The sequence below is a fragment of the Thunnus thynnus genome, chromosome 1 (genome assembly GCF_963924715.1).
Source record: "Thunnus thynnus chromosome 1, fThuThy2.1, whole genome shotgun sequence".
NCBI classification, from domain to species: Eukaryota; Metazoa; Chordata; class Actinopteri; order Scombriformes; family Scombridae; genus Thunnus; species Thunnus thynnus.
The window spans coordinates 39,989,973-40,002,023 of NC_089517.1; the positions used below are offsets into that span (position 1 = coordinate 39,989,973).

Below are 12,051 nucleotides of genomic sequence, written 5' to 3' on the forward strand. Positions count from 1 at the left end.
GACAAATACTTACACATGTTCCATTTCTTGCCAAGATAGTTGCAGCTGGCAAGCACGTCAACAGCCAGGAAGCTGCTTTTCATTTATTTTTATTATTTTCATTATTTTCTTAATTCCTTTTCCACTCTCCACTACCATAATTTATTCTCTTTACTCTTTACCCTTGTCTGCATCTCAATAGAATAGTTCAACCTCATCAAAAAATGAAATTAATGCCCAGGAGAGGGGTGAAGGCATGATTGGCTGGGGCCAGCAGACTCTGTGGGTGATGAACAGAGGTAAAGGCCTGCAGAGATTTCTCTCTATTCTTTGAAAGGTTTCTCTATAATAGCCGGGGCTGGTAAGCAAGTAAGTCGGCAAGTAAGACTATGGGTACATCCCAAGTCTCTTATTTTAAATTTCCTCGCTCCTTGCTTGAACCGGAAGTCATTCTGGTCCACCATTTTGACAAGTGTCCCGAGTCTCTTATTTCTGCTCCAAGGTGCGAGGAGCGAGGAGGGATCTCTGAGGAGCTATGAGCGAGAGCAGGCTTCATGGAAGTCTTTTACGGGCCAACATGCCCCCTTATTGGATGTCAGTTATTGATTGGATACTGCAACTGATCGGACTGATCTGATACATCACAATGTCACAATGCAGTTTCATACCGGAGTGGAGGCAGATTACAGATTAGACTCAAGTGTATCACTCCCGAGTATTATATGTGTTTTTTGATTCATCATCTAGTTAAAATTCTGTACTAATTGTTGGTGTGATCAACATAAGAACCATAAACAACTTTCTTCATTAATTAGAAAGATCTGTTATTTCCTCCATTAACTGTTATTACGGATCAAATTAAAGTCAGGGAGAGTCTGTCAGCAAGAAACACATTTTAAACACATTTATATTTTACATCATTTGTTGTCATATCCATCCAGTCACATGTGAGGATGAAAATTCCTGAGTGTTGGGTTTGATATGAGTTACATCATTTCAATTGTCCCTTAAACATTTAGCCTAATAAACTATTTTCATTGTTCAAGAGACACTCTTATTCCGGGTTACTAAATCATGAAATCACAATCAGAATATCAGACTAAAAAAAATAATAAATAATATGAACACATTCTGCCAGTAGAAATGGTTCATGTGCCTTTGAGCAGGACACAGTACACAGTATCAATACAGAATGCAAGTTTTTAATTCATGTGTAGGTGTTTGTTAAACAGGAGAGAAAACACTGCTGCTCTGTCAATGATAACCGCACCTTTACTAGTATTAGCACAGTGTAAATGTGTGCAGACACAAACTCAAAAGTCTCTACAGCTGTTAAAGCCAACTGACAGCTGATCAGCTGTTAAAACTGACTGATAGCTGATCAGCTGTGATCAGCTGCCGGCATCATCAGAAACGGACCTTGCTTCACGTGATGCTTCAGAGGAAAGGACGTCTCATGTCTCTAATAACAAATTTCCTCATTTCCTCTCTCCTATCTTGGTTTCCTTGTGTCTCTCTGTGCATCCACAGTGGGAGAGACTAAGATGCAAGGAAGGACGCAAGTGACGGAAACGTGGATGAAATTTAGGACACTTGGGATGCACCCAGTAAACAAGTAAGCCAGTAAACAAGTAAGTAAGGAAGTAAGCCAGTAAGTAAGCAAGTAAGACAGTAAGCAAGTAAACAAGTAAGTAAGTAAGATCTTAAGCAAGAAGGTAAGTCAGTCAGTAATTAAGTCAGTAAGTACATTTTTGTGGAGGCACAACAACCAGCGCAAGCAGCATTACAAATATTTGGTGTTTTCCTAAGCACGAAATTGCCCATCTGTGTGGAATTTTGGTGAAAACTGTGCATAGGTTGGAGGAGAGGAACAAACAGGTGGGAGGTTCATGCAAATGAAGCACAGCAAAGCGAGTCACATTATCCTCTGATCAATATTCACCTTCATCTAGTCCTTTTGCACTTTGTGCTGCAAAAGCGCTTGTGGGCTCAAGACCTACCACCTTGTACTTGTAGCACTTGTGCAGTTAAAATAGTCTGTAAAGCTAGTTATGCTCTGAGTATGTTACATTAACTGATGCAATGATCAGTCGATTAACCGATTTAGTCAACTAAAAAAAAGTTAAACAACAACAATTTTATAAATTGACTCATCATTTAGGTTATTTAACAATTATTGAAGATGTCTAACTCTGGTTCCCTCCTCTCCAATGTAAGGAGGTGATATGATGAGATATCTCTGAATATCAAAGATTAATCAATAATGAGTAAGAGTAATTCTTAGCTGCAGTTGCAGACCAAGTCCTAGCCCTTATCCATGCTAGGTTCTGATATCGAACCTTGGTACTTTTATGGTACAGACTGGAATGTGTTTGTCAAGAACCAACCGATGCTAGCATCAAATGTCTTTTCAGATTTTTCTTTGATCAGATATTTCCTGATTTTTATCAAATCTTGCCGATTTTAGGCTATTTTATAAATGAAAACTTTTATTGCTGCTTGCATTTAGACAACTTTTAACATTTGAGAACCCTGGCTTCTTTGTTAGATAAAAAAAGTGTTTTGTAGAAATACATGTTTATATTCTACAAAGTAAGGTATTGAAAAAGGTATTGAAAAATTTCAATGATACTAAGTCCTAGATTGCAATCAGTTTTTGTGCGGATGCAAAGGTAGTCACTAGTGCAGCTATGGTAAAACCTGAATGCTTTCCTTCCTCCTTTCCCATTAAAGCAAACATATGGCACTAATCAGACAGTAAGGCAACATGCTACAGGGAGGAAGTAGCCAGTCAAAACAATCATCCCGCTAACTGTAAATCATCTGCAGCGACATATAAAATAAACATTAAGGCATGTGCAACTCTTTCACTCCTAACACTTTCCACCCAAACAGAAAACCACAGGTCAGCAGATCAGAGTCCAGATGAATTTCTACTGCAGTATGGGACTCCCCCATGCTGTGCAATACAGTATACTGCAGTTAGTGGATCAAACAACTTTAAGCACTTAGGTGATCTCCTCCTATTATTTGTTCAACATGTGTCCCACTTTAAGAACAATTGCCTCTATTAAGACCTTAAGATATGGTGGCCATAACAGACATTCCTTTGGGAATAAACCCCTCTCGAGTTTGTTTTGAGAAAATCCTTCCTTCAGTTTGGAATGCAGACCATGAGAGGCATGAACATAAACTAAATAAAACGTCTCATGGAGGAGAGGGCCATCATTAATATTTTGTCACTAATATCAAACAGGATGTCCACCATCTCAACCACGGTCTCATCTGGGTCATGTATATATATAATAAGATATATAATATATAATAACATATAAAGAAACACAATGATTTTGATATTATTTATAATTATATTACATTCATTTGGCAGGGGCATTTGTTCAAAGCCACATAGAAATATGTGAATTCAAACTGTACGAGGAAAACTAATGCAGCATCCAAAGTGCAAAAAGGTTCATCAGCTGGGAAGCATGAATGTGTTGAGTAAATTTCACGGCAATCTGCCTATTATGGTATGACATTTTATGTGTACAAATGGTATATACATGTTTTAGTCTGATCATGGTGTTAGAGGAAAGAACAGGGATTCATTAATTCATTTATTATATTCTGATATTAAACAATAGTCAATAATACAGTCAATAAAAAACTAAGTAAGTAAGTAACAGCGTCCTGCATCTCAATATTGACTCTGTATTAATATGCTACTTCATATCTCTGTATTGTAACATACATCTCCCTGTGTATTATATATATTATATATATATTATTATATATAAGACACTAGTTCCCAAATAGCCACCATTACATTGGTATTTTCAGACCATCATTGACATCAAACATTGACATTAAAGCAGAAACCTTGTATCGATGTAATCTTTAATACTGGCCAACAATAAGCAGTATAGCTTAGCTCAGTCACTGCAGGTCTGAATATTCCTCAGCCTTACATATTCCACATATGGTTAACTCTATCTCAATCTATGAAAACTCAGTCCAGCACCTTGCTGTACAGGACACATTAATACATATTTGCTTGAATGTATAGTGGCACTATTATAGTAAGAACATGGGTCTGGTAATTTTACTCTTGTTGATTATTTAAAAAAAAGATGTTTTTCATTAATTAAGTTTGGAATAAAAGTGCTAAATAAATCCAGCGATTTACCTTCCTCATTGTATATCCTTATCTTTTTTGTTTTGTGATTTCTTTGACCAGGCTGCTGTAACACTATAATTAAGCAATATTGCACTTTAGTGATGTGGTCAGGAATGAGGCGCATCACTGTCATGCCAACGATGATGATAAAGCACACCCTTGAGTGTAATATTGAGATATTTTTTTTTGCTAGTGTTATATCTGTTTCCATGGAAATACATGGGGTATGACTAATACCTGGAAAACAATCACTCGGGTCAGTAGACTCCTATGTAATGAAACCAGTTTACTACTCCAGCAAGTAGGCTGACCCCTAGTAACAACCGAGCAACAGAGATGATTTCTAATCCCTGTTGAGTCAGGTAGCCAAATTGAGCTAATGCTTTCAAGAGATTGTGGGATTTCCCAAACTGAATAAATACCACACATATAAACACAAATCTGCTTTGGAAGCTCAATCTTGTAACAAAGATATCTGCTGAAAAAAATTATTTTTCCATGGACAGATTTAACTACTATGTCCGTAGCTACTACCACTTCACAGACATTTTTAAGCTAGTAGCTCTGTGTCACTGTCTCACCACCACAGCTGATGGAGGATGCCAGAGTGGGAGCTGAGATATACTCTCACCTGACGGGAAAATGGTCAAGTCTTGTTGTGTATGGGGGTGCCAGGTAATGATAAAGAGTGGAGAAGGGTTTGGGTTTTTCAGTGTGCGTGTGTGTGTGTGTAACTCGTCTCACAGTTTCAGAGTTCAATCCACTTGGAAAAAGGATCTGTTTTGTTTTCACTACGACCCCAAATCAGTTCAGTTCAATCCAATTTCACAAACATAAAAGAAAGACAACTCAAAAGTCCGCTCTGGGTTTTACTGCTAATCCCCACAACACAAAACAAACCAACAACGCTAGCAAAGCAACATAGTACTTAAAATAAGCACAGCAGGAACATCAGATAGGTTGGGCCACCGAGTTTAACTATATTCAAACATTACACTTATGGCTGACAACAGAAATAAACAAGTTTGCCAAGTTCACATATCTCCACAACTCAAATCAACTGCCAGTTGTCTACCCAGAAGTGATCGTTAGCGCAACATCACGGTGTATAGTTCTAATGAATAGTGGAGTAATATTTTTAGTTTGAGCTTGGCTAGGTGTGCTGTCATGCTGATTTGATCACGTTCTAAATGCAGTGTTTCCCCTATAATTATACAGGCCTGGGCCACGAGGCCAACAAGAACCCTTGCCAGGCCAAAAAAATATTTTTTTCAATGCCAATAATAACGTCAAATATCCATTCATTTGGAAATCAATAGTGTTTGGGAGCCTCTGTGCAGTGCTGTTCCTAAACGTGAGTTAACCTCTGTGTCGTTGCCTGGGAAACTGTTGATAGTGTACCTCCTTTTAAGGAAAAGGGCAGTGTGTATTTTGCACACATAGCATGAGAGGTTACGTGAGAAAGCCAGCGGCAGGAAAGTCATGGTGAATGCGAGCAGAGCAGAGGAATAGATTAATAGTAAGTTGTCAATCTGGCAGTACATGTATAGTACAGTGCACAGTATGTCAATTAATAAATGCTGCAGCTTGTCAAGACCAAGAAAAGTCACGTCTGTTGTTCCCCCAACTGCTGGAAAATGAAGAGGGTTAGCTCCAAAGTTAGCAATAATGGGTTAGCGTAACCTGCAGATGCTAAACAGAGAAATAGAGAATGGAGAAATGTGTGGTTGCCGAGTCTCCTGAGTTTTATTCTGCGCACAGTACCTTCTCATCATATACGATGCCTGGTCGGATCTCAGGAGCCTGGTAACCCGGTGTGCCCTCAACCCCCAATGCCCCCTCATGGAAGGATTGTCGTGAAATGCCATAATCAGACAGTTTAATGTTGACTGGATCCTTAACCTGCAATGAGGCAAGCTGAATTACTATTTATGATTAAAACAGTAAGTCTGCCTGGTGTCATGGCTTTGTGGAAATTCACATACAGACCTCCAGAGACCACACCAGGATGTTGTCAGATTTGAGGTCACAGAAGATGATGCTCTTTCTGTGAAGGTATGCCAGCCCTGCTGCTATTTGATAAGCTACTCTGAATGTTAACATGTGACCAAGGGGCATGTACCTGGAGCCTGCAAAGACAAAGCATAGCTTCATGTTCTATGAACACACAGAAATACAGGGTTCGACACCAACCTCAAGTGGGATATCACATGAAGAAGATCCTAATACATGCCTTTGCCTTTATGCTTCTCCTCCAGCACAGTGTTGAGGCTGCCCAGGGGGGCTAACTGCAGGGCGAAGCAGAGTGGATGGATGCTGATGCCTACCAGGGAGACAATGCAGGGATGCTGTAGAGAGTGCAACATACTGGCCTCCTGGCGAAATTCAGAGAAGCTTCGACAAGCATCAGCTGACTGCAGGTGTTTCACCATGGTGTCTGAGGCAAAGAAAAGAGGAACGAGTGCACCATGGTTAAAACTTACTGTCAAATGGGATAAGCAGAGCCTAGGTCTTTGCCCACAAGGGATGCTCCAGGAGCTCATATTGAGCTTCTCAAGTCTATATTCTCTACTCCATCTGTGTCTTCCTTTTGCTATCCACAACTGTGGTGGCTCATGTGTCTCTGTGTAAATATGACATGGGAAATGATGGAGAGGTGAAATCAAGTTGACAGTTCAGTAAAATTTCAAATTGTAGTTGCATTTAATGTCAAAAATGCAAATGTAGTAAAAAAGGTCCATTGACAGTCATGTCAAGAGAAGCAAAGGTGTAACTAATAGCATGAATGATGGCTCTGTCTGTTTACAGTAGGTGACCTAAAAAGCCATCGCAGTGCACCTGACTGTACAATACAATAATTCCCTGTCACTGGAACAGGGTTGCATACACAAGAAGGAGAGACACTGCAAAGAACAGTTAGATAAAGATAGTTTTTAATTTTTTAATTCCACCACCAGTATAGGTTACATGTCTATGTAATATAAATAAGGCTGCCAAATCTTTAAGAAGGAGTTATATGCATTTTATAGTCTATAGGAGATCTTTTCAAAAGGGACACAGATGTTCATTTCAATGGGGGACAGAGGGGAATCCGACTTCCAAGTAATTGTTCTATATTTTCTGACAACACATAAAGCCATTTTTAAATACTTTTTCATATTTTAATTTCATAAATTATAGATTTCTGGAACTTCCGGGGTGTGGGGAAGGAAGTTGTAGTGTATCAATCTGTATCTAGCTTGACACAAGTCTGACCAAGTCAGAGTAACAAGTATGAAATATTTTAAATTCCAAAATCAAATCAAACAAATAAATTATGTATGCATTTAGTGTCATAATTAAATGAAAAATATATATTATATGATAATCATTTAGCCTTTTGTCTTTAATTACTGAATGAATGGTTTTGATTGTGACATGAATTTTCCATGCAAGTAGTATTAATACTTGTAGTGATTGTGTAATACTGGCTTTTAGTGTGCAGTTGATCTAAATGCTGTCTCAGGAGCTCATCTTAAAAAGTCAAAAAAATCTGGATTGCATTGGTGTTGACAAAAAATGTTGTCCATGAGCAGCTTCCAAAATATCAAAACCCTTCAAACCAGACATGTACTGTAATTAAAAAGAAGAACATGCTTGTGTACCTGTGCCACTGCTGATGATGGTCTGCTGTCGACACTTTTTGAAGTGGAAGCATTTGACAGCCACCGGCTGGTCACAGTATCGGGCTCGGTAGATGATAGTCCCACTGCCACCCTGGCCAAGGATGTTACTCTCTTCCTCAGAGTACTTCAGCTGTGTCCTCTCCAAAAAGAGCCTAACACACACACGTGCACACGCACACAGACACACACACACACACACAGGCTCTTGTTTATCATTAAGTCCCAAACCTGGAACAGATATTTTGGGTAACCCAGAGTCAGGTGAGGAGATTCAGTCAATTTCATGTCTGTGGGTCCAGCACACAATAGATCCCGGACATGTTTAGCCTAGCTTAGCACAGGAATGGAAGCAGGGGGAAACCGCTAGCCTAGCTCCATCAAGAGTGAATGACCATGCCATCCCAAAACTCCAAAGTTGTTTTATTTACACTGTATCTTGTATATTTTCACTTTTAGACAAAGAAAACAAGACATTGTGGTTTTACAACAGTTAGATTTGGAGGTCATTTCTGCTGGGTGCAGGGACAGCACTCTCGATTTCAATAGTCCTGTTCAAAGGCTTGACATGCCCCAGGCCTATCTCTGCACAGAGATGAAACCCCAAAATGTCAGTTCCTTGGACCTTATTCTCACCCCTGCAGACTGAAAGGTCAAGAAATACAAGCAGTCTTGATCTGACAGGTTGGAAACAAACCTCTGTTGTAAACATCCATCACTGTTTACAGACCCACTTCCCCCTTCAGCTTTGATCTGCTCTACTCACTGTATTTGTGTATACATAGTTTTCTTGTACTTTCCTGATTACTAACAACATTTCAGGTGCAATCACTTTCAGTCTGATTTCCAAATTAAGTGGTTCAGATCATCTGGATAAACCGTTTGTCTGTTTGTTTACAACCTGTCTAATCATCTGACTGTGCTCCCAGATCCCAGTTATTAATTTGATGAGTATTGTAAGCCTCAGGTAACCAGCTGGAAGCAGATGGGTTGTGCATTTAGGCTGCGGGGGTAGGGGCCATAGCGACCCGCAGTGAGAAAGTTGAACCAGAATTAACTTTTGGAGAAATGCAACCTATAACTCTGCGGTGGCCAATCACAGCTGGTGATCAGACTGATAAGAGCTGTAACCCTGCAATGGGGGAGGACAAAACATTACTAGGAAGAGGGGGGGCATTCCTCTTCATTTGATAACGTTAAAAATAACGTTAAGCTTTGCTGTTGTCTCCCCAACTCATTTTAAAAAAGACGAGAGAAAGATAAAGAGAGAGAGAGAGAGAGAGAGAGAGAGAGAGAGAGAGAGAGAGAGAGAGAGAGAGAGAGAGAGAGAGAGAGAGAGAGAGAGAGAGAGAGAGAGAGAGAGAGAGAGAGAGAGAGAGAGAGAGAGAGAGAGAGAGAGAGAGAGAGAGAGAGAGAGTGGCTGAAGAGAGTGAGCAGTGGTAGTGAGAAAGATGAATGAGAGGAATAAAATGTTGGTGTCCGGCCTGGGTTCTTCACATAGAAATCAGTCCACAGGCAACCGGGTTGCAACTGTTACAGGCAACCGAGAGAGTTGGGGAAGGTCTCATTTTTTAAGTTACGTTACAACCCACTCTTCACTCATTGGCAAGAAAAAATTATTAACACATGTAAATTGCTTACACCATCATCTTAAAAATGTAACAAGAATGATGTCATAGTTTTCATATCAGAACCAGCCACATTGCTTCCTCAAGTTCTCCACTGCATTGAACAATTTGGTACTGTGTCTGGTTACAAAGTAAATACTAGCATGAGTGAACTGTTCCCTCTAAATGTTGCTGTCAAGGATCTCCCTCCCTAAGCTGCTCCATTCAAACTAGCTAAAATGAATTTGAAAAACTTGGAGTCATAATTGCATGAAAAATTTTAGAACTCTACTCCTGAGTGCGCTAGATTTAACTTCATGCATTGATCCTCCCTCCCCTGTCTCTTGCAGGTCGCATTAACTCAGTAAAAATGAATGTATTGCCCAAGTTTCTCTGTCTCTTTCAGGTGATCCCAATCTTTATTCCCAAGTCCTTTTTTAAAATCTTAGACCAAGCCATTACTACCCCTTTTAGGATATGAAAGACACTTTTATAGATGCCAAAAGCATTAGGGGGACTTGGCCCTTCTGAACTTCCAAGTATATTATTGGGCAGCAAATATATACAACATCCTGCACTGGCTCCATTGTCATTATGGCCTTAGCGTCTGGGTTCCTACCTGAGGGGTGTTCCATCAATGCAGCTAAAGAAAGCTGAGCTTACTTGAAAAAGCCTGGCTAGAATTAACGTCAACTTTCACTTGAGGCTCATGCTGTTCTACTAACACAGCTTAGCCCTGTCTAGTCAATGCTAACTCTAGCCAGGCTGGAATAAGCTTGCAGTGTATGCATGCACAGAGTACATAAGCAGCCCAGAACAGTCAATGGTCGAAAAGACCATAATACTATGTTGCAAAAAGGGGCAAAAACTAAAGCGGTGTTCTTCTCAGCAGCAGAACAAATCTGCTGATGAAACTTTATGAAGAACATAAAGAAGTGTTCACTAAAAAGGCCAATACTGCCAGAGGTGAGGGAAATGGCTTGGTACAAAATTGATGACTGATTAAATCTATACCTGTAGGCGGGTACTGATGGTCTAAAGGTTAATAGAGCAAACTTATTACTAGAAGGTTGACAGTTCGATCCTTGCATCTGGCTTGATGGATCTGGGTGGGGAAAGTGAGGAGCAGTGCTTGTCCCTGTTCGTGGTTTTATCTTTATTCATTAATAAATGAGCAGTCAGTTATCTGAGTGCTCATTTCAACGTAGTGTGTGCAGAGTTTTGAAGCAGTGGGTTCTGACATTTGCCAATGACAAGTTCCTTCTTTTCCCCGGCGGCAGAACAGACGAAGAGAGCAGTGATCCATTCCTTCTTTCCCCTCTTTTATTGTCAAAAACTTTGAGGAGACTACATTTTTCACTGAGAGAAAATGACTTTTTTCCCCATCATGATTTCAATGTGCATGCAGCAACAGCCTCAAGTAGGCAATAATGGTGCTTCAGCTGCTTATAATGGGAGTAAAGTACAAAAAATAGGTTTACCATAGTTTAAAATGTTTTTACACATGTTGTCATGTATGAGGAGACCCAAAATGAACACTACTTGATTTCTATCGGTGAATTATTTAAACAGCATAAACTTTGTATAGGAATGATTCTGTCCAAAGCTTTTTGATCCACATAAGCAGCTGATCACTGTATCTGTGATCACTATAAGTGGTTTCCACTGAATACATTTAAACACATGAGAAGGTCATGGTTTGGACTTTACTTAATTTTCTTTTTGTCTTCACAGCTTGAACAAAATGAGTGAATGAAAAAATAAATACATAACTTCAAAACAATGTTGGCACACTTTTATTTCTTAAATTATAAATGCTGAGCTTTTAAATAAAAGGCTTCACTCCAACACAAAAGTGACCATGAATTAAATGGGGATTAATTGAAGTTTTTTTGTAAAACAGTTCTTTCATTTTATGTATTTGAAAACGGACAAGTGATGTGAGTGTGAAAAGACACTTCGCGGAACCGTCTTTTGGGATTCTATTTCCTCTGTCAGACATTCTTGACACGTAGCTAAATTAAGCCTGACAGTTAGCCTGTCATGGAGCAGGCTAGTTCTACTGAATAAGTTGCCATGGTTACTGAGCTGGGAATCATATAAGCCGCAGTGATGGAACAGAGCTCTCACTTAAATTAGCGAGGCTTATCGAAATAAGCCAGGCTTTTTCTTTATCCAGCTTGAGGGAACACCCCTCTGGGTACAGATGGAGGAAGCGTTGTACAGACCAACGTCCTTTATGGCACTAGCTTGTGACTCACTATCTATGTCACCTTCTAATCTAAATCATAGACCAGTAGTGAGTCAATCACTGTGAATACTGAAACAGTTGAAACGCCACTATGGAAATCAGTGTTGGGCCTCAAACCATGAGGTCACACAGAGAGGGCCTACATGTAACCTGTGAGGCCTGACCACGAGGCACTTGTTCCTTTGTTTCCCCCGAGACAAAGGAATAACGCCAAAATGCTGCTTACAGACAATGGGAGTCCATTGCAAACTCCATTTCCAAGGATGCTTTGCGATTTTCACACCTCAGCAGGGAGCAGTCAACATACAGTCTCATTGGCGGAGACGCTCCTGCACAGCGGAGCGTCCTGATGATGCAGCCATGACATCACCGCCC

General features: G+C 39.9%; 1 protein-coding gene across 2 annotated transcripts in view; it reads right to left on the reverse strand.

Annotated features, from left to right (window-relative positions):
* The window catches only part of lrrk1 (leucine-rich repeat kinase 1), a 161,264-nt gene that overhangs the window by 27,114 nt on the left and 122,099 nt on the right, over window positions 1–12,051 (reverse strand). For both annotated transcript variants that reach the window (XM_067598039.1, XM_067598047.1), the window contains 4 exons: window positions 7,801–7,973; window positions 6,390–6,593; window positions 6,146–6,285; window positions 5,921–6,058 (listed from right to left, as the gene is read on the reverse strand). In XM_067598039.1, coding sequence (XP_067454140.1) covers window positions 5,921–6,058; window positions 6,146–6,285; window positions 6,390–6,593; window positions 7,801–7,973 — 655 coding nt within the window. The remainder of the gene's footprint in view (window positions 1–5,920; window positions 6,059–6,145; window positions 6,286–6,389; window positions 6,594–7,800; window positions 7,974–12,051) is intronic.